This window comes from Dermacentor albipictus, chromosome 1 (genome assembly GCF_038994185.2).
Source record: "Dermacentor albipictus isolate Rhodes 1998 colony chromosome 1, USDA_Dalb.pri_finalv2, whole genome shotgun sequence".
In the NCBI taxonomy this organism is placed as follows: domain Eukaryota; kingdom Metazoa; phylum Arthropoda; class Arachnida; order Ixodida; family Ixodidae; genus Dermacentor; species Dermacentor albipictus.
In genome coordinates, this window is record NC_091821.1 from 87,871,792 (window position 1) to 87,895,061 (window position 23,270).

Genomic DNA, 23,270 nt, shown 5'->3' on the forward strand with positions numbered 1-23,270 from the left:
GCAGGCGGCTCCGTTGTTCGATTGCATAGGGAAAATTATTGCGTAGCGAAATAAATTGCGATAAAATCGTAAAAGTTGGCAGGTATGTGTGAAGTTTTCAGATTTACTTAGTGGTTCGGTAAAGCGGCCCGGTTGCAACACTTTGAGCGAAAAACGCGTTATCTGTTCAAGGGCCCTATAACGTAAAACTATTCCAATGTGTTTTTATTCCAATGGCCTGACGTCAAATTTGCGTAACCGCCGACGTAAGCATCGGGTGGTCACCCGCAGGGTTGTCTGAACAAACCAATCAAACGCTCTCCTCGTTCATAGGAGGTAACTTTTGTTTGCTTGAAAAACAAATAACATTGCCTACACTGAGCGGCTTGTCTTATCTAATTGGCTGACAAGAGGTGAGGAGCATGCTCAAGTGGAGAGGAATTCGATGGGGCCGAGCTACTGCACTGAAATTCGATAACCGGATGAAGAGGGTGGTGCCCGCGTCTGCGATTGGTAGGCTTTCCCTTATTTAGCTCGCCGTGGCTGGTCGATAAACTCGACGGCATGCAACGGAAGCTTAAGAATGACGCTAACATGGATCCTTAGCAAAGAAGAGTTGGCAGAACGAGGTCGTGAGCGTGCCGAAAGTGCTCGAAAACGTTACACGGCCATGCAAAAAGTTTTACTACACGCAAATAAACCCATGCTCTCCGGCAGATGCGAGAGCCAGTACCTGAGCGATCTGAGTGCCTGAGCATCTTTTATTCCTTTCGGAACGGGGCAGCCTGAAGCTATTCAGAATAAAATTCAGTTTTGTTCGGCATATTAATGCATCTTTAACGCGTACACGTCCCTTTGACGCGGCGAGTTCTTGCGGTTTTCTGACGTCGCGTGAGAGGCAGATGAAGTGGGTGCAGCCCGAAAACTTTTGACCAATAGCCGAGGGCTGATGGTGAAAAGGTGTCGAATCAGAAATAATTATTCTTTTGTTCGGTCAAATAATGCATAATCAGTGTGTTCACGGCATATCAGATGGGGAGCTATCGCGGTTTTCGTGACGTCGCGTGAGACAGACAGGTGAAGTGGGTGTGGTCCAAAAAGGTTTTTGACCAATCGCGGAAGGCTGATTGCAGAATTGGAATAGAAATGTTTTGAATAGTTTTACGCTATAGGGCCCCAGTTTTTGAAACTCGTTCAGTTTTTGATAATTTTAGTGCATGCGCAGAATTTGCACTTGAGAAGCCCCATCGCAGCACAGCAGGGTTTTTTTTTTCTTATGGGGTTTTACGTGCCAGAACCACTGTCCGATTATGAGGCACACCGTAGTGGGGGACTCCGGAGATTTCGACCACATGGGGTACTTTAACGTGCACCTAAATGTATGTACACGGGTGTTTTCGCATTTCGCCCCCATCGAAATGCGGCCGCCGTGGCCATGATTCGATCCCGCGACCTCGTGCTTAGCAGCGCAACACCAGAGCTGCTAAGGAACCACGGCTGGTACAGGAGAGCAGGTTAATGAATTAGTCATTACGACCTAAGAATGAGCGATGGGGTCTCCCCTCCAAGAGTCGGCGACTACGTGGATACCCCCATTGCAACCTTACGTTGAACACCGCGCTCTTGGCAGAATTTTGGAGGTTTTTTCACTGTTCCATTTTATCACATAGGCTGCTTCTTTTCCTTATTGCGCACATTTGTCTTAAAGGGTCGAGCTGATGGCACGTAGTGGGATTCCGCCCCTGAGGGCTGGCCAAACAAAGAGGCGAATTTAAATTGCGAAACTAAACGCTATAAAGCCCCGTATTCACAAAAAGCTATCAAACTAGAGCTCTTCGTGAGAGGAAATTCCGGCCAATCCTGATGCTGTACATATTGTTAGCGTAGAATATACCCACCAATGGGAAATATCTCTTACGAACAAAAAACTTTGTGAATTATTGCAAGGTGAATAAATAATATATTTGTCTAATTATTTATATTACTGATTTAAGAGCGATAGTTTAGATGGTAGGGTTGTTGGCAATCCTCCCACATACAAGTATGATAAGACATTAAAAATTTTACCAATGAGCACGGGCGTGATGACGAGATGTGCTGTTGCTATAAGTGCGATTCAAACCAATCATTTTCTCCTTCAAGTGAACTTAACTCGTCCGGTGCCCTTCCTCGATCTAGCCGACGCCCGAATAGCAACGTTTATTCATTTAATTATGGCGAGGCGGTCGCGACACTGGGACGGTATCCACAAAGCAGTAGTATGCTCTGAGCACTTCTTAGGGAGAGGCGCCAGCAAATCACGAAAAATAACACAGTTGCCGAAAGTGACCGGCCAATAACGAACGCTTCTTCAAAAGAACATGCCGCATTCACAAAACGCTCCTACGCTAGAACTGTTCGTAAGAGCAAATGGCAGTCAGTCCTGATGCCGGACATATTATTAGCAGAGGCGGCTGCCCGATGGAAAATAGCACTTACGAACGAAAAGCGATCGATGCCTGCGTCGCGAACTGGCAATCCCGTTTCCCTCGCCTGTCGCAGACAGATCACAGGTACTGTACCGGGTGCTTCGCCAAAATGGTTCGAAATTTCTTAAAAACAGGGAAGTCGACACAATGAAACGATTTCCTCTGGATTGCTTTCACGACAGAGTCATACATTTGAAAACGACTCAATGTAGTAGTCGGACAAGTAGTTATGCAAATTAGACTAACTCTTTATCCTAAGGATCGTGCAAGTGATCAGAATGGAAGACTTGAAGCGTGCGCCGTCCCAGGAGCTCCCTGCCGTTTCCAGAAATGCGAGAAGTTGACGCTGTTAAATTTTAAAGCGTGGTGAAACCCGGCCACTTTCACGCATAAAAGAGAAACTGAACAGCCGAGGGGCGCAACTGTGACGCCCATAGTAGAGGTCCATGAGTGATGTGATTTATTGTGCCGCACAGGTGGCCGAGCATCTAGCGAGCTTCCATATCAAGCCGCGATCTCGGTCGCTTCATGGTCACCCGATGGTGAGGCGTAAGCAGTCCACATCACTCATGGTCGTTTACAATGAGCGTCACAGTTGCGCCCTTGGGCTGTTCAGCTCCGCTTTTCTGTGTGAAAGTGGCCGGGATTAATATCAATACGTTCTGGAACCTGTGTAAGCTAATCGTAAGCGTATATGCAGTGCAATAATGGCTTTTAAACAATTCACAGTATCCACTCTCAGTGAATGGCACTAGGCGAAAGTGCTGACACTTGCTAGCAAGAAATTAAGCAAATGTCAAGTACGTAGTTAAACTTATATAAACCTCCTTATTTACGTCATATTAGCTCTCTCTGAGCGCATTTGCTGCTCTGCATGCATTCCTCAATACAATTAAAGGTGCTGATTTAAAAACGAACTTGCATTGCTGCATCTCTAGAGTGAAGAATTGCGCACAGATGCACACGCATGTCAAATGAATTAGGGTACACGTTCGATCGCTGTATGGATTTGTTTCATATAATTTTGATAGGGGCCCTCTCACAGTTTTTACTTTTGAGCCTCCTGCTGAAAACACATCATGTTTAACTTTTTCTATAATATAATAGTTACAATTAACTTGAAACTTGGATGTACGGTAATCGTTGTACAATAGGGGTCCAACGCTCGCTTATTCAGAGACACCCCATATGCATCTTGCAGCAAATCCGATATCGTTCGGAATATAGCACTCCTTTGTGTGAAGGTAATCTTCACAGATTTTACTACTGTACACTCACAGTGTACGAGAAATCCGCGGGTATTTGGTGATAATATATAACAAGCCCACTCATTATGCTGAAACCAACCGACAAAGCATCGGAACAGATAACTCGGTGCAGCAGTCTGCACTGATGAAAGAAATATTCTGTGTCTGTCTCCGAACCACAAGAAATTACTGTACTCGTTCGCACATCACCAACCAAATGTAGCTGGGAAACAAGTCCACGAGAAGAGAGGACACAGACAGTGCTAAAAGAACAAACGGTCTGATACGCTGGAAATAAAATTCACAAGTCGGTATTAAACAGTTGATGTAATGAAGCGCGAGAAACAAGAGTCATGCTCGAATGAATCATTTGCTTGAAGAAACGTTGGAACACCTCGCATCGAGAAAATAGATTTCAGTAGCTTTCCCCAGACCGTATACGAACTTACAGACTTTACCTTTCTTTACGCCTTTGCTTATTGTAGGCTATACACCTATCATAAAGCACTGCCTCGGAGCCACCAGACCGCCACGTTGGACCAATCCGGAGTGAAGAGATCTATTCGCGGATCGGGCCCCTCTTCGCGGCTCCCTCCCGTCACATAAAGAACACTCCGGAACCCAACCTCAGCAGCGCCCAACCAGAAATTAGTGCCATAAATAAACATTCGTCTTCTCATTTCCGCAGCGTCAGTACACGAGGAAATCAACGCGGATGCTGGTTATCGTTTCACCTGCGCGCCGAACTTCAGTTTCGATTTCCTAAATTGAGGACTGATACATCGGGAAATAAAGTGCTGCTATATGAGATCATCAGAGTCAGCAACTACCCACCGTGGTTGCTTAGTGGCTATGGTGTTGGGCTGCTAAGCACGAGGTCGCGGGATGAAATACCGGCCACAGCGGCCGCATTTCGATGGAAGCGAAATGCGAAAACACCCGTGTACTTAGATTTAGGTGCACATTAAAGAACCCCAGGTGGTCGAAATTTCCGGAGTCCCCCCCTACGGCGTGCCTCATATTCAGAAAGTGGTTTTGGCACCTAAAACCCCATAATTTAATTTTTAATGTCAGCAACTGACGACCAGCTTTCCCGTACTTTTACCTTATCGACAAGTCGAGAGCACCTGCAGTTTTGCAACGATATTGGCAGATTACAAGATAGCAACACCAATCTATAGTATACTGTATGAACAAAAGAGACTGCCAGAACTCCTTCAAACAGTTTTAGGCGCATTCGACAGCGCCGAGGCAAAGCGATATAGTGGTGCCCATATCAGCGTGGCCCATTCGGCACTTGGGGCACAAGAAACGATAAGCTTTAATGCGTAATAATGTGTTTTCAACTGTGATTGAGCGGGGTCTGGATATGGCACAGCCGATCCTTCGAAACTGGGGTGACAGCAGCCGTTCGCGGATTGAGCCTCGCGGCGTAGAATTAATGTACAGTTCTCGCATATTAACTGCACGACTTGTGATTGAATGACACCAACGTTAAGGCATAAACCCGCATCTCGATGGCAGTTCCTGTCTGGCTGTCTCAAGACGCACAGCTGCCACGGTGGCGACAACGTGTATATCCTCAGCGCCGAAGCCTGGTAGGCGCAGACAACGCTCTCGACTTGGCACCCGATACGGGCCGCCCGCGGTAGGAAGCGGCCGAGCAGCGTTGGCGGTTTCGCTTTTTTCGTGTGAATGACCCCGTTCTTTTCTTCGCTCTGCCTGCTGGCCTTTCTTTTGTGCGGGACTCTCCGTCTTTGTTCAGCTCGCTTTCGTTTAACTTCACCCTTCTTTATATAAACGGCTCGCTTTCTGCCGGGCTTTCCGAGCCCTTCAACGTCCAGTTTATTTTCCCTTCCTCTTTCGATGCCACGTGCACGATGGCTGCCATTTTGCCCCTCGGCGCTGTTGTATGGCGACATGCATTGCTGGCGTCCGCGGGAATGTGCGCGTATTCCACGGTCCACTGCGTGCGGTCGGGCAGGCGGCCAAAAACGTGCCGCACTTATACGAGTTTCCTGCGATTTTCAATGAGCTTCGGTGACGTAACTGGGCTCAGAATGATGTGACGGCCTCTAGCTGTCGTGCGGCCCAGTTTCGTCTGTGTTGTGCCTGCTGCAAGAAGGCTGCTGGTCGCGGCGCAGTGCCGCAGCAAGGGCGTGCCTTTCCCCCGGTGGCGGTGGAGGCGGTGTTGCAGCAGTCGGGCTTAGCCCGGCATACTATAGCCGGCAATTGTTCCGCCTGAGCCTCCCGTGAGTTGAGATCAGGGCTGTGTCGTCAGGCGTCGATGAGCCCCGTTTTTCGCAAGAATGCAGTCAGAAGTCGTTGCATTCTCTTCCTAATAAATGAATACTGGTAAGCGCAGTTTCAACACGGGACACGAGAAGACAACGAAAGGGAGAAGCGCTAGCGCAACTGTCCCGTGCGTCGTTGTCTTTTCTTGTCTCGTCTTGGAACTGCGCTTAGCAGTATTCATTCATTAGTATGAGCCAACTAGCCCAGCAATAAAAATTTGTTAATTATCTGCCTGATTGCTGCGGGCCTTCTGGGGAAGTACTTGCGTAACCATGTTAGCGTGCGGTTGCTACTGCGTAACCTCGTTACCGATGGAAGCGAGTGGTTACACTCAGCAGTGTGTCCCATACTATACACGTTTATAAGCTGCAACTTAAGTCGCAGCGTATTTGTTGACGAGCTCTCCAAATGCATCCAATGCGCAGTCTGCAGTATTTTGTGCTGGCATCCATGCTACAATAATCTCGGAGCTGCAGAAAGAGATGTGCGAACGAACTCCGCTGGATGGCCTTGCTCTGTCACATTCTCTCTTTCCACAGCGGCCAATGCTCCAGGGAAATTTCTTGTTACCTGGGGCGATATTGACCTGGCATTGTGACGCGTACCCTAACACCTGCGTTAGGTCTCTCAATTTAAGGGTCAATCCTTAAAGTACATCAAAGAAGTTACTGGGCGCTCATTGCAATGCATTAGCGAATTCCTTCACTTTGTCATATGCCGGTGGAATCCATGTTTCATTCTCACGCACCCAGTGCCGGCTTTTTATGCCTGCCACTGGCCGCGATGGTGTAGACAAAAAATAAAGGGGGGGTGGGGGTGGAGGAGAGGGAGGAGTTTGGTTCCCGACCGTGGCGGTCGGAGACCTGTTTTGCGGCGGCGGGTGGGAGTGGGGAGAGTAGAAGGGTGAGCGAGAGGGATGTTGGTCGGCCGAGTCAACGGCCCTGACGCGCGGCCTGTCGCCGGTGGCGGCCACACGCGGAAAGATGCGGCCGCCGACAAGCCCCGCACGCGCGCGCACGTTCGCTCGGCCGAGAAACCTTCCGGAAAACCGACCGCGCCTTCAGTCGATCCTGTATGGCTCGGATTTGCATTGGCAGAGCCGGTCTCTCGTGCTGCAGTCGTCATCTCGCGCTCCGGGTGCCCCAGCGAGACAAGTCTGAAGAAATGCAGCGTGGATTCCGAAGCTGCGCCGTGGCTGGTTGAGGTGCACGCACTAGTGGTGTCCATCTCTTGTAACGGTGCTGTGCTCATGGGAGAAGGAAGTAGGAGGCTGGAGGGGCACGCAGGCTCGGTTTGTGCGTTGTTTTATGGGCCCCGCGTCGCTGTCGCTGACATTTCCTCGTCTTAAGAATCACAGTGTCGCGACGCTAGTAAGCTGAAGATTTCTAGCATAATAAGTGACTGCATAACGGCTTTAGACCGCTTAAATATGGTGTAGAACATAAAGGCAGCCAGCCCTTCTTTATTTTTCTTTAAAACAAGCATATCATTCGGCATTTCGGCCATCTTGAATTTCTTGCAACCGAAACATCGAATCAAATTTAAATGCTAGTTTTGTTTTTGTGCGTATATACATATAAATATATACTCTCGTCCGCCTCGCTGAACTTGATAGAGATAAAGAGAGGAATTTCCGAAGTCTAATCGACAGCAATGAAGTTTCTTATGGTATGACATTAAGCAAGAGCTCCACGCAATTCTATTTCCGCAATGTCAAAGTTCTGGGTGCGCACGGAATCGCCGCGAATATTGCAGTTTTGGTGTGGATTCGGGGTGCAACCCCGATACACTGGTTCGGAGAGGGATGAAGACAGCCGCACATCCAAGACGCTTTCACGTTAGCGTCGAATAATCAATGAGTTAAATGCATGAGAGTGCAGCGTAATGACAGAAATTGAAGAGGTAATTTTGCGGCATCTTTTCGCTGCCTACCTACTCAAAAATGTTTTTTTTTTTCTGGAGCGTCCATAGACAGGGCCTATTATCGTGGTACCTACATTCGCTTATCAAGATCATTCTCGACAAATTTACCACCATTCCATGAACTTATCTGAGCAAACATTCGGTTCTTGCACCCCCCCCCCCCCCGCCCCTCATACACACATCAAGTCACGATGAACCTTCCGTGATTCCTAGAATAAATCAACTGGTTTTCGTCGTGTATTTCCAGCAACTACTACATCTTGTCGTTACAGTAATTTCAATAACCCATTTCTCTTGTTCCTTTATTTGACTGTTGAGTTATTGTTTCGATTTAACACGACGCTTCAAAAACGGCTCCGGATTTCTCGGAACCTCCGGAATGTTGTGACTTCGAGGGGTAGAGACACAATGCGGTAAGTATGGCCTGTCACAGTGTTTGTGACATTTGCATCTCATAGTTACTCCAGCTATAGGGCAATTGGTCAAACTGCAGCAACTGACTGCTGCTCGAACATTAATAGCTACGATGCTAAGCGAAATAAAAGAGTTCTTTCCTGATCTTTTCCTGTTGTCGCCCTGCCTACGATATCTTTCCCGCTTTCTTTTTGTTCGTGTATGATTGTTCCCACGTGGTCGGCACACTTCCGTGTATGGGCTGGTGCCATGAGCAATAAGTAGACGAGAAAAGATTGCGGTTTCCTGTCGTTTCTGGCAACGTCGTTAAGAAGATGCGCAACTCCGCAAATGCTCCTAGGTTCTTGTAGGCTCGTGCGGCAATTACCTGCCGCCACAACCCCTTAATTCCCTGAAACGTAATATTCTGTGACTGACACACACATGAACAGCGCTAAGACCCTGCGCATACGATACATCGAGAAGAAACATGAATATTAAAGGTGCCATTCGATGCTTGTAGGTGTACTAAGGAAGTAAAGCTGTCATATGTACCATTCTGACGCACCCTTTTATTATCTAGTGTTATACAAGTACGAGTAACACGAGTAGCACGTATAATAATAATAATAATAATAATAATAATAATAATAATAATAATAATAGTATAGAAAGCCTCCTCCCACTTCTGCTATCAGTTTTCAGATGACGAGGGTGGCGTAAAAGAAACGAAAAGTGCGAACTACGTGGCTATGAGAGGATTATGCATTTATATACAGCTATACTGGTTTTATAAACAAGCTTGAGTACTTTCGACCCTCCGGCTTTCACAACAGTTTCGTGTTTCGTTAAGGTGTCGGCGCAGCCTCGTGAACTTCGCGCGCGAAAGCAGAAATTGTTTATATATAAACAAGCTTCAACCGCCTGCTTTAGGTAGGGCTCGAGCGCGCATCAACCGTTGCACAATGCTAAGCGAAAGCGGCGACTTGATATGTGCACCCCTGAGAATGTGCGCTCGCGATGGGCACGTCTGCGCGCGGTCCTAATTAAAGGACACAGGGTCGGATTATGCGGGCGTTATTGGGATGTCTGCGCACCCCTGCGAAGCCGAGTATTATATTCAACATCGATGTTAAGCTGATCGCGATCATAGGTTGCGAACATGTAATGTAGTTTCGTGTATCGGGTGTTGCGAAGGCCTGTGCATTCTCCGGGCCCAAGAGCTGCTTCCTCCTATGCAGCAGGTAAAGAAATTCCTAAGGCCAGACACTGGAAACTTGCGTCTCAAAACAGAAACTAATGCGGAATATGTGGCATCTGTTTGCGAAGATTATTTTCACCGTTTATATTTTTTTTCTTCTATACTTTCACTCCTGGGTGTTCTAAACAACTATATAGCATAGTAGTGTAAAGATATTTTTTATTAAGATGTTTTTTGAACTGTCTCCTTCTATTTGAAGACGTGCTCATTTGGAGACTATAGAGACTGTAGAATGCGCAAATTTTGCGGAACCACAAGGAGTCGCTCACAAGTTCACAAGTCGTTCGTTTACTCCTCGTCGTAGAGGAAAGAAAAGGCGCAGTCAAGCCCTGAAAAATACGGCGAATTCAGCCTCTGCTGCCGAATACACCAAGCTTTTCGTTCTGGAGTGATCTTTGCCATTGGTCGTCCGCCTAAGCTAATGATATGTCCAGCATCAGGACTGGCTAAAATTTTATCTTACGAGCTATTCTAGACGAGCCTTTGCGAACACAGACCCTGATTTCGCCAGAGGGGTAAAGTAGCCAATAATGCTCCAGGTAATAAAGTTTCAAACTCTGTCATATTTTTGTCTGATGTAAGGGAGTCAGTTATCAGCACCCTAACCGGTGTGATTTTGTTTAAATGCCGGTGCCGGCACAAAGTGACACGAGTATAATGAATGGTAAGAATGAATGACGATTAAAATGGTATTCTAAGTTTATCGGCCTGCAGAGATCGGAAGTATCTAAGTGTGCTGTTTTAGCACTGATGTTCCGAAACCATCAATTTTTAGCACTCAGTGATATCCGCTAACATTTTACCAAAATAGTTTACGCTATAGCATACGTTAATATTGTTGTTCCTATAGAAGACAAAATAGCATTAATTTTTGTTTATTGGATACATCATATTTCCCAAAATTCTTTTACTTTTTGATCATTTAGTATATAATTTAAGTATTAAAACATCTAGGCAAATTAGGTTTCACTGCAATTGGAATTCAGCAAATTCTTCAGCAAATCCAGACACAGCATTGGACGAATAATGAAAAAAAGGGGCAGAACGATTTAGATACCAGCGAAACTAAGTAGGTTTTATCTTCGCAAGAGCATTCCCGAAAAGGTGACCACAAGATTCAGTTGTTATTTCACAAATTATGCACTGGTGCCTGCTTTTGACATCATATTTTGGAAAGGCTTTCGCGCTATTCGCGTCTCAGCTGGAAAGGTTGTTGTCATGCCGAAGTTGAGCTGCCACGGGCAGCGCACGTCTACTGTGCTTGTGCGCTACTGCCTTATTTGGGACGCTGACATTTCGACTCAGGTTTCTGGCTTTAGTTGTTTTGCAAACCTCGCTCACCTCGCTCGCTACACCCACCTCGCACGAAGGAGGTCTACAAGGACTGCCCCACTTCCTCAAATAACCGCTGATAAATCGTTGAACATTTGTTGTACAAGTAAAGAACGAAGAGAGTAATTGACCTAGATAAACGTACTCCTTCATAGAATCTAAAGGCTGATTGGGGATCCTCAACTCTTTCTTGTTCATTTTCCAGGCTATTGAACATTATCGTTGCCTTCTGCATATTAATCTTTAACTCCACTCTTACACTTTCTCTGTTAAGGTCGTCAATCATTTGTTGTAATTCGTGCTTAGTGTTGCTGAACAGGACAATGTCATATTCGCCGTTGATCCTCACTCCTAAGCCTTCCCAGTTGAATAGCTTGAGTACGTCTTCCACGCACGCAGTGAAATGTAGATGCCACGAGGGAGCTAGTGGCCGAATACTGCACCAGGGAGGCCCATTCCTGTTCTGGTGAGGGAGGGTCTTTTGTTGAAGCCTAGGTGGGCCTTCCTAATTTGGTTGCACTGGACTAGTACAGCCCCACTGGCTCTCGGCATTGTTTTTTTTAAATTTTTTGCTGGTGTCAGGCGCCACTCTAAGCCTGAAAATGTAGGTGCCTTCACCCCCTTCCCCTCAAATAAAACTGCCAGATATATATATATATATATATATATATATATATATATATATATATATATATATATATATATATATATATATATGTGTGTGTGTGTGTGTGTGTGTGTGTGTGTGTGTGTGTGTGTGTGTGTGTGTGTGTGTGTGTGTGTGTGTGTGTGTGTGAACTAGAAGAAAGGAAACCGAGGGCCCGATTTTTATTAGTCATTTCATAAGAAGGCAACGAACAACGACACCAAGGACATTATAGGGGAAAATACATATACTTATTAATTGAATTAAAGAAATTATAGATTAAGCGAAATGAAAGTGATGAAAACACAATTGCCCGCAGGTGCGGTACGAGCCCACATCTTTGCATTATGCCTGCGATGCTCTTACCAACTGAGTTGCGGCGCCGTTTTCCCATCCACTTTCTGTGGTATTTATGTTTATCTATTCGAACTAAACCTGGCAGTGATATATAATAGATATGTATTAAGGTGCTATACGGTGCCTTTTAGGGTATTATATCGACTGGCTTGGAAATACTTTCAAGCTTGCTTTCACAGTCTCAATCACCGATCTCTGCAAAACAAGAGCGGCGAGCGGCGGCGCGCGCGAAACCGAAGCGGTCGTTCACGCGTGCGCGAGCGACAGAAAGCTGGCCGTTGAACTGCCAGCTTCCTGCCGATCGCAGAAGTATTGAGAGAAGTGTCACTTGCCTCGTCTCATTATCGATCTTGTAGCTGCTCTTGTAGAAACCCACGATGCCGCCGACCAGTGAGCCCCTGAACTTGAAATGCAGGCGGTAGATACCGACGGGACCCGCCTTCTCGGCAACGGGCACCACGAAGAACTCGTTGAGGTCGTCTTCGAATGGCGGCTCCGTACTCAGTGGGCTGCCGTCCTCAAAGAGCACCTCGGTCTCGTCGACAGTCAGTCGGAAGACGTGAACGACGAAACGGTCCACAGGTTGCGTCGCATTCACCGTGATCCACACCTCGCCGTCGAACGTGTCCCTGCTCAGGTGCGGCTCGAGCGTCAGGTCATACGCGAGCGGCACTGTGTGCTTGGGCAGCCTGAAGTCCAGCTTCGGCTTGGGCGGCTCCAGAGTGGTTGTCTGCAGCGGCGGCCCTGCGGTCGTCGTGGTGGACGGCGGCTGAGTCGTTCGACGACTCGGAAAGTTGCCGCCGCCCGCGTTGTTTACCCCGCGCCTTGGCGTCGCCCCCTGGCGCATGTGGGCGTCGCGCGTCTGCTGCTGGTGTCCCTTGAGGAAGGCGATGAGGAGGCCCACGGAGCACAGCAGCAGCATGAGCACGACCAGGCCGCAGGCGGCCGTCGATCGCCGGTGGAACGTCTTGCTCATGGTGGAGCGGGCCGCCGAGTCCACCGCCACGGACCCTCCTGCACGTGCGATGGCATCCGTCGCTTTGAAAACGGTACCGCCGCCGCGCCGAGGCGCCATACAAACTGGTTTCAGCTCGAGGCGCTTCGATTCGGCGCCATCTGTCGGTGCCGCATCGCACATTTCGCGCGCCGCTGGCCGGCTAGCGCGGCGCTCAGCTGAGCGGGGAAAAAGAAAGCTGTCGCGAGACCGGCGGCCCACTTCTGGAGGCTGCTCCTGCGTGTCCGCACTCTGTGGCGCTGTCGGGATGCTGACGCCGTCACCGCGAGTCGGCGGCGAGCGCGCGCGCTCTCGGGGCGCGTCTCGAGTATCCAGGGCGCCTCTCCCACTGCTCGCGTCTCCGACTTTTTTCCCCGAGCGCTAAGGGGAAGAAGTGCCTCCGGTTACGCGTGCGCGCGCTCACAGTGCTGCCCCTCGGTGATAGCCGAGGAAAAGACGCGATTCGAGCAGGTTGCCTGCCCAGCCTAGACCGGCGCGGTGACGCGCAGACGTAGAACAATGGCAGGGCGCGCGCTGCCGTGCGCGAAGCCTGTTATGTAAGCGGGTCAGGGTACTAATTGGGCGCTGGCGTCGTTGAATAGCGCACCACGTGGAGCGTAAGTGCAGCTCGGCTGCCTCGACCTCCGATGGCCGCTAGGCATCGACAACTAATGGCCCCTCACACGCCGGTCTTTTCGTGCTCTCGATGGAGGCGCGCACGTTTTCCCCACCCCACTACACGACGGAGACTCGAGGAAAACAATGCCACTCTTTTCGAAGCCAGCGTAGAATATACGCCGCTTAAACGGGCAGGCGATTAAATTTCGCAAGGCTGCGCTCACGAAGGCAACGCTAGGATAGAAATTTAATCGCTCTCCAAGCGGCCCTATAAGGAGTACGTCGTGCTAGGTGGCCCTCTAGCTATTTTTATTTTAGTTTGTTATCTGTCACAGTAAGTGCGTTGCGCAAACGACCTCGCATAGAAAATTCTGAGTAGGCCGCTTCGACACTGTGCAATCTCCAGATCCTGCCTGCCGCGGCCTCCTCTCCGATGCTTTAATCTTCTTGCGCATACACAGCCCGCCTCAGTCGGGTGCGTACCGTTTGCCATTAAGTGCATTTCAATGTCTTCGGGAAAGCTCCGGCAACCTGACGCGGTTCGACACTGCGCGTCTCGCGCTTTTAGGACAAATGTGTAGAGAAGGAAACTTTGCGATCTCGCAACTACCATTTTATGGCGCAACACAAATGCGCAATAATTGGCATGCTAATGCACTCAGCTTTGAAAAGCCCACACCAGTGTATATAAAACGATGAATCTTGTGCAAGTATTTGTGCTTGACTTTTTTTTTTTCACGCGACACTACATGCAAGCACGGGTGCATTATTTTCTGTTCTTGGTATTGAAGAAGAGGGCTCTTGTATGTGATATAATAAATGGTTAGAACGGTGATGTAGCGAATGAAGGCGCTTGTACTCGGAAGATTCACTTATTTTATTTATTTGTCTCGATGATCTTCTGAGCCAGAGGCATTATAGAGGGGAATGGTACATGCGTAAATACACATGATTACATGATTTGATATATTCTTAGATGTACTGAATCCTGGGCGTCTTTGTATTCCGTACTCAAACAAGAATGGCGCGAAAACGCAGGGATCGAGAAAGAAAACCGCGACCGGGCGCTGATATATTCCTGTTAATGCAATATTAGCTAAAGCAATACAAAGACAAGTTAGTACCTTACCGAATTTTATATCACATATGATACACGTAAAAAACTTCTTCAAACTTCATATTGTTGCGGGAAGAAAGCAGGCCCACGAGTGTAAAATAACTTATATTTACAAATGATGGATATGGCGTTCAGGCAACCGCCAGACTTCGTCTTTCTCTAGTCCAATTCAACGTCTTCCTTCACTTCACCGTAACATCACCCTCCCGGTGGGGGAGCTCCGTCCCGGTGCAAGTGAAACAGCCTCACTTATTGGGGGGACATAGGGCTTGAGCCTGGTGACGTGAACAACATCACTGGTTAAGTTGGGAGGCACGGAAGGCTGACCGAGTGGGGCGATCTCGTAGGTCACGTCGGACAGTTGGCGTAAGATCTGGTACGGACCAGAAAAACGGGACAGTAATTTTTCCGACAAGCCGACACGACGTGAAGGCGTCCAGAGAAGGACAAGGGAACCAGGTGAAAAATGGTGGTCTCGGTGCCGAAGGTCGTAGCGTCGCTTTTGAGAAGCTTGCGAGACTGTGAGGCGATGACGGGCGACATCTCGGGCCTGGGCGGCTAAGTCAATAGCATCGCGAGCGTAAGCAGTGCTGGGTGACTGAACTGCGGAAGGTAGCAACGTGTCAAAAGGCAAGGTGGGGTCGCGGCCGTACAAAAGGAAAAATGGTGAAAATCCGGCAGTGTCGTGACGGGACGAGTTGTATGCGAAAGTGACGTATGGTAAAGCGACGTCCCAGTCGCGGTGATCGTTGGAAACGTACATGGCGAGCATTTCAGTGAGTGTGCGGTTGAGTCGCTCGGTGAGGCCGTTCGTTTGAGGGTGGTACGCGGTAGCAATCCGATGTTCTGTAGAACAGGAGCGGAGCAGATCATCAACGACCTTCGATAGAAAGTAGCGGCCGCGATCCGTCAGCAACTGGCGAGGGGCGCCGTGGTGCAGGATGACGTCTTTTAGTAAGAAGTCGGCGACATCTGTAGCGCAGCTGGTTGGCAGGGCTCGTGCGATGGCATATCTAGTGGCATAATCGGTTGCTACAGCAATCCATTTGTTTCCTTTGATGGAAATTGGAAACGGACCAAGGAGGTCGAGGCCCACACGGAAGAAGGGCTCTGTAGGTATATCAATGGGTTGAAGCAAACCAGCGGGAGGCATAGCAGGCGTCTTCCGGCGCTGACACAGGTCGCAAGAAGCGACATAACGGCGCACAGAGCGATAAATGCCAGGCCAGAAGAAGCGGCGCCGCAGGTGGTCGTAAGTACGAGTGACGCCCAGATGTCCAGCAGTAGGAGCGTCATGAAGTTGCTGGAGCACGGTGAGTCGAAGGTGCTTGGGGACGACTAGGAGGAGCTCCGGGCCGTCAGGACGAACGCTACGACGGTATAAAGTTCCATCGCGCAAGGTGAACATCCGAAGGGACGGGTCATTGGGCGAGGAGCTTAGGCGTTCCATAAGTGTTCGAAGAACAGGATCCTTGTGCTGCTCGTCGCCAATGTGGAGGAAGCCGGAGAGGGACAGAATACTGATGTCCGAGTCTGCATCGGTATCGTCCGGTTGATCCACGGGATTGCGGGACAGGCAGTCAGCGTCTTTATGCAGGCGTCCTGACTTATATATAATAGAAAATGTATATTCTTGTAGGCGCAATGCCCAACGTGCAAGTCGTCCAGTTGGGTCCTTCAAAGAGGAGAGCCAGCAGAGGGCGTGATGGTCGGTGACAACGCAGAAGCTCCGACCGAAAAGGTACGGGCGAAATTTCGCGACCGCCCATACGAGCGCGAGACATTCTCTCTCAGTAATGGAGTAATTTCGCTCGGGCGTGGAAAGGCGGCGGCTAGCGTAAGCGATGACACGGTCTTGGCCCTGTTGACGCTGAGCGAGGACAGCGCCGATGCCATGACCACTCGCGTCAGTTCGTACTTCAGTGGGCGCAGAAGGGTCAAAGTGGGAGAGAATCGGGGAAGTGGTAAGCCGCTCAATCAGGGTAGAGAAGGCTTTCTCCTGTAGCGGTCCCCAAGAGAAAGAGGCGTCTTTCTTAAGAAGGTCAGTGAGAGGGTGAGCGATGTCCGCAAAATTTTTCACAAATCGCCGAAAATAAGAGCATAAGCCCAGAAAACTACGGACATCGTTCGTTGAACAAGGTACAGGAAAATTTCGCACGGCGTGAACTTTCTGTGGATCAGGTTGGATTCCGGCGGCGTTGACGAGATGACCAAGCATGTTAATTTCACGGCGACCGAAATGGCACTTGGAGGAGTTTAGCTGAAGGCCAGCCCTGCGAAACACGGAGAGTATGGTTGTGAGGCGCCGCAGGTGGCTCTCAAAGTTCGGCGAAAACACAATCACATCGTCGAGGTAACACAGGCATGTAGACCACTTCAAGCCGCGCAAGAGAGAGTCCATCATGCGCTCGAATGTAGCTGGCGCATTGCATAATCCAAAGGGCATGACTTTAAATTGGTACAGACCGTCCGGTGTGACAAAGGCGGTTTTTCTCGCGGTCCATCTCATCGACGCTAATCTGCCAATAGCCGGAGCGGAGGTCAATTGATGAAAAGTATTGGGATCCGTGAAGGCAGTCAAGAGCGTCATCAATGCGAGGCAAGGGATAAACATCCTTCTTTGTTATCCGGTTGAGGTGACGGTAGTCAACGCAGAAGCGCCACGAGTTATCTTTTTTCTTTACTAAGACAACCGGTGATGCCCACGGGCTACTGGAGGGTTCAATGATGTCCTTGTCCATCATCCTGTCTACTTCTTTCTGTATGATGGCCCTTTCTGTTGCCGAGACACGATATGGCCGCCTATGAATGGGGCTGGCGTCACCCGTGTTGATGCGATGCGTGACAACAGATGTCTGGCCAAGTGGTCGGTCGTCCAAATCAAAGATGTCCCGATAAGATGACAGGAGATGACGAAGAGCTGCTGTTTGCTCGGAAGGAAGGTCGGGGGCGATCATCTTAGAAACATCGTCCGCAGGCGTCGAGTACGAAGGAGTGGATGACAAAGGTCCGTTCGTACTGAGGAAGGATTCAGAGGTCAAAAAAGAAATCTGAAATTCTTCCAAAGGAGTGATATGCGCTATGGCGATACCGTGTGGCAAAACATGTGACGAGAACCCAAAATTGAGGATGGGCACGCGAGCGCAGTTTTCGCGGATCCGAATTAAGGTGCTCGGTAGGGCAATATTACGCGACAAAACCACGTCAGTAAGCGGCGACAGGACGTACTCGCCATCAGGTACGGGAGGACAGGGCGTCAGCAGGACATTTGTAGCAGCCTGTGGAGACAGCCTTGCAAATTCAGCAGCACATAAGCGGTGTGGAGCACAAGTGGTTGCGTCGGCAGGAAGCGGCAGGTCCAACTGTACAACACCTGCGGAGCAGTCAATTTGGGCAGAGTGTTTCGAAAGGAAGTCGAGGCCGAGAATTAGGTCGTGTGGGCAGTGTTCAAGGACGATAAATAGAACAACGGTATAATGGCCCCCAATGGTCACACGTGCTGTGCACATTCCAAGGACAGGTGACGTACTCCCATCGGCGACTCGCACGGTGCACGGTATGGCGGGGGTCAGAACCTTTTTGAGCCGGCGGCGGAGAGCAGCGCTCATAACTGAAAGCTGCGCTCCTGTATCAACGAGAGATCTAACAGGAACGCCATCGACTTCAATGTCCAGCAGGTTTCCACATGTAGGCAGGGTCAATAGAGGATTTGTGGGCCGGGTCGGAGTTGCAGCTTCACCTCCGGGAGCTGCACCGCCTAGTTTCCCGAAGCGAAGCGACCGGTTGCAGAAGGGGACGAAGAGCGGTGAACGAGAGGCGAACGGGACCTACGACCTTGCGGAGACGGGGATCGGCTGGATCTTGGTGGAGCACTGTCGGCGTTGATGTTCCTAGTCGGCGTATAGGGCGAGAAAGTGCGATTGTCGGGTACTTGGCTGTAGTGACTCGGAGACGACCACCGAGGAGGCGACGACCAGTGGTTGCGGCAATGACGGGCGATGTGTCCAATACCGGAACAATGAAAACAGATGGGTTTATCATCCGCTGTGCGCCATTCAGCTGGGTTGCGACGGAGTGGTGGAAAGCTTTGCGTCCGGGAGCGAGCGGTCGGAGAAATTTGGTAGGTGTTGGTATGGCGGACTGAGCAGAGAGATGGAATGCCCAAACTTGCTATTTCCTCCCGAACGACCGCTTGTATAAGGGAGATAGCGGGTACGCTTTCCCGACAGTCTGAACGAACGGGAGCCGGGGCCATGGCCTCAAGCTCACGGCGAACGATGCGCGTTATTTCTTCCGGTCCTGCGGGCTGAACGAACCGCGGCGGGTCTTCGCAAGAAGATGTCGCGGCGGTATTGGGCAACCGGTCGAAAGTTTGAGTGACGCGGCGGCCCTTCGCTTGTTCGAAGCGCCGGCACTCCTTAATAATTGCATCCACAGTGGCATAATCCTTACACATCAAGAGATTGAAGGCATCGTCTGCAATACCTTTCAATATATGGCCAATCTTGTCTGCCTCGGTCATGTTGTCATCAGCCTTGCGACAGAGGGCCAGCACATCCTGTATGTACACGACATAGGATTCTGTGGACGTCTGAGCGCGGCACGCAAGTTCTTTTTTAGCTGCCAGCTGACGACCGACAGGTCTGCCGAACAGGTCTCGCATTTTTTCTTTGCAAACATCCCAGCTCGTTAGGTCAGCTTCATGTGTGTCATACCATTGCTTCGCAGTTCCCTTCAGATAAAATATTACGTTTGCAAGCATCATTGTAGGATCCCACCTGTTGTTGTCGCACACTCGCTCGTACATCGTAAGCCAGTCCTCGACGTCGACGTTGTCCGTGCCACAAAATGTTCCCGGGTCCCGTGGGTGAGTGAGGATGACCGTGGGCACGGGCTGCTGAGGCGTTGTCGCTTGTGTCGGTTGATTTGCCATTGTGGCAGCAGGTAGATGACGTCCGCTGCGAAGTTCCGTGGTGGTACCCCGCACCTCCACCAAAATGTTGCGGGAAGAAAGCAGGCCCACGAGTGTAAAATAACTTATATTTACAAATGATGGATATGGCGTTCAGGCAACCGCCAGACTTCGTCTTTCTCTAGTCCAATTCAACGTCTTCCTTCACTTCACCGTAACAATATATTCATCGTAAAGGAAATAAACACATTTATCCGGAATCTGTGTCACCTCTATCAATGAAGTTTGCAGCGGCTGCAACTGGAAATAATTGGTAATTGGTGAGTTGTTTTCCCCTCGAAATATGTATGCAGCTGTCACACAGTGCTTAAAAAGTTCGGAAACAAACAGGCTATTTTCGCAATTCTCACACTTGAAAGGAACGCAAGCAAATAATAATAATAATAATAATAATAATAATAATAATAATAATAATAATAATAATAATAATAATAATAATAATAATAATAATAATAATAATAATAATAATAATAATCGGGCATGATTGCTATTCACCAGTCTACTGTGACGTTTTAAACGAGCAAGAGTTTCGTGTGGTTCTGTGAGGCAATCATGAATTGCTGTATCATACAGGGTGATTATTTCCAAGTTTTACGGGATTATTAAATATAGCCTGCTGCGGGAAACATAATTTAAGTCCTTGAGCTGAATTATTCAGAGAGGCGGACATTACTTGCACAAAAAATCGAAATACATATTCAACTAGTTAAAAAAACAATAATTATGTTTGGAATTATTTACTTTGAGCAGATAGTGCAATTTACGAATTGTAGCCGGTGATTTTGCACGGCGTATCCACTTGGAAGAATTTCCAGAATGACGCCACTTTGGAGATATGCACCATCAAACTTGCCGTAAAAATGCACTGTTGTTCCACTTACATTTTAACAAAACGCTCTTTTATGCACTGAAAAACAAAAGTAACTAGAACGCCCATGTATTTCGTTGCACACTTTGGGAAATAATATCTCGAAACTGGTGTCATCCTGGATATTAATTCAAGTGGACGCGTCCTGCAACCTCAACGGCGGCAATTCGTAAATTGCAATATGTCCCATATAGTAATTAATTAAGAAGTTAATTAGCGAATATTTGTTAATTAGCTGTACATGTGTTTCGCTTTCTCGTGCTTGTAATGTCCGCCTTTTTGAATAATCCAGCCCAAGGACAAGAATTATGCTACCTGCCATAGGCGATTTTTAAAAATTCCATGAAATTTAAAAACGATCACCCCGTATATCATACAGCATGAAGTTCTGGGTTGTCTTGTGGATGAGAGCAGGCACTTGTTTTGTTGAGAGAAAGCGAGTTTGGTGATAAAATACAACATTTTTACAGGTTATACTGCTGATTAGCAGCGTTATTGGGCTGAATATGTCACAAAAGGAAAATTCCAGCTACCTTCACGATAGACATAGTGTGGGGCAAGCCGTGTTTCAAGAGCTTAAGACAAATGCAGCAACATGCCACGCCAGGATGAACAGAAAGAAGGTATTCTTTCTGCTAGCGTCAAGTTCCCTAGCGACTACAAAAAGAAAAATGACATAAAGCGAAGCGCCCTAATGGATCCGGTTAAGATATTGACGCTTTAATTTAGTCAACCAAGGATGACATCATCAATGTTTAAGGAAACTCGGGATAAATCGCGCTGCAAGGAGTGCACTCCATTTATTACTCCAAAGTCAAAAGATTTTCATTGATTGTGATATCATTTGCAGGCTTTCTGTGATTCAAATGTCTTTCTGCGTGGCTGTAAATATACCCGCAACTGAGGCACAATGTATCTTATATGATACGCGACAATTTATGCTCATAAAATCACAACCTCGTGTTTCTTTAAAAATTTGAAGCTTGATTGTTTGGGCATTTCAGGCACGAACAAAGCTCCGTCTAACCCTTTTACAAGAAAACAAACAATCATGCAGTAAGGGGTTAAAACAAGCATGGATATGGACTTCTTTATTATAGTTACCTGGGTAATACAGTATTATCTTTAGCAATGCGAAAGAAGGAGTGACTAACAATCGCTTTGACTGATTCGGAAAGACGGTTGTAGGGCTATGAGGTCCGGGGTATGAATAATTGAGAGCCTATAGTGATACATTAAATTAAGTGTCAACTGGTATGCAATTAGTGCACCTTTAGTAATCAACAAGGGCTTTTAGGATTTCACAACGTGCTATTACTATGTTCAAAAAGCCTACTCGATTGCTGCGAGGTTGTCTCTCGATGCTAAGAAATAACCTTCCCTCCCTCCCCCATTTGCTACCACCGCGCACACACATGCGAAAAAGCGAAAAAGTAAAAAACTGGCAGAATAGGACGCGGCGGCGGACGAAAAAAAGCGTGGATGACAGCTGTAAAACATAGCCAAGGTGAAATTTAAAAAGGGGCAGCAGATTGCCTGCCTTGTGCATCAAATACGGGCACAGTGGGTGACCAAGTGGGCGCTATGCTGGACTTTAAGGACTGCTGCATTCTTACAGTTTAAAGAGACGAAATCAAGTGTGTGCGTCCTGAAACATTCAACCGCCCAGTCCTAGAATTTGAAATACAGTTAAAGGTATTTTTTTTTCGCAAGGCCAAAAAGCATACATCGCTGCCGGTGCTATGCTTTTAATTTGAATGAAGCTTAATTTTCCCGGTAACATGTCCTGGCGCATGTCAGGCAGCCATGTCAGCACCTTCCTTGGGAAGATAGGAATCCGCTATATAGTTCTAAATGATAAGCGATAAACAGGCCCTTAAAGCCGATCGAAACGCACTGGGCGGCATCTGTCAATCGAAATTAATCACTTCACTACAGACACACATAAAATTATGTAGATCCACCAAATTACGTGATGGAATCTGTGTGAAGCGAAGCTTCAGTGAAGCGGTTAAGTAAATCCGGTACAACTTGTGGCGCAGCACACAATTCTATTTACTTTCGTCCTATGGAGCATGTAACCGCATGTAATGTTTGTGTTTATCTCCCACAAAGGTCATAACTTTACTGTCATACAATTTCAGGTTTATGGACAACACCGCTCACAAACTATGCCGAAATACAAAAACCGAATCAGGAGGATGCACAGTGTGAGACGTCTACGCAGCGGTAAGTCACGAGGTCAAAGGCGACGTAGGATACTTCTCGAGGGAAGAATGCCGATGACAGGCGTATATACAGAGAAGTACGACACGTTTCTCACTACGTCTAATGATTCTGCGCATCTTGCACCACAGTGGCACATACCCATTCTGGAGGACTGGCCAAGAGCAGGCACATCACCCAGTCAAAGAAAGCGTCTCTACAATGGGCCATATCTAGGCAAAGAAAATTTCGCTTTAATAGCCCGAGTAACTCAGGACGGCGGCGAACAATGTGCCGCTTGTCATAATCGCTCAAGCTTTAACAATACTTTTTCTGTTGTTCAAATGTTTGTTTTAAGATGCGCAATACACGCAGTGTACGTTCTGGCGGTCGTAGTCGGGAGAAAAGGCCAGTTCCTCCGTAAAAAGCACGGCATTCATAATAATTGACCTGTACGAAACGCGCGACGCAATACGTCCCATTGTTTTTGCGCCATACAAAAATCAACTTTCAAGGTTTTCTTCTGGCTAGACAAAGAAATCGGGAACCGTTGACATTGCTGCAATATAAAATATTTAATGTAAGGGTTGAATGC

General features: G+C 48.1%; 1 protein-coding gene across 4 annotated transcripts in view; it reads right to left on the minus strand.

Moving 5' to 3' along the window:
- The window catches only part of LOC135897826 (uncharacterized), a 237,810-nt gene that overhangs the window by 189,405 nt on the left and 25,135 nt on the right, over positions 1-23,270 (minus strand). For 2 of the 4 annotated variants that reach the window (XM_065426533.2, XM_065426532.2), the window contains exon 1: positions 12,234-13,226. In XM_065426533.2, the coding sequence (XP_065282605.1) occupies positions 12,234-13,039 (806 nt within the window). In that variant the 5' untranslated portion in view covers positions 13,040-13,226. Of the gene's footprint in view, positions 1-12,233; positions 13,227-23,270 lie in introns of those variants that run through there. The other 2 variants (XM_065426534.1, XM_070523196.1) reach the window with 2 other exon arrangements.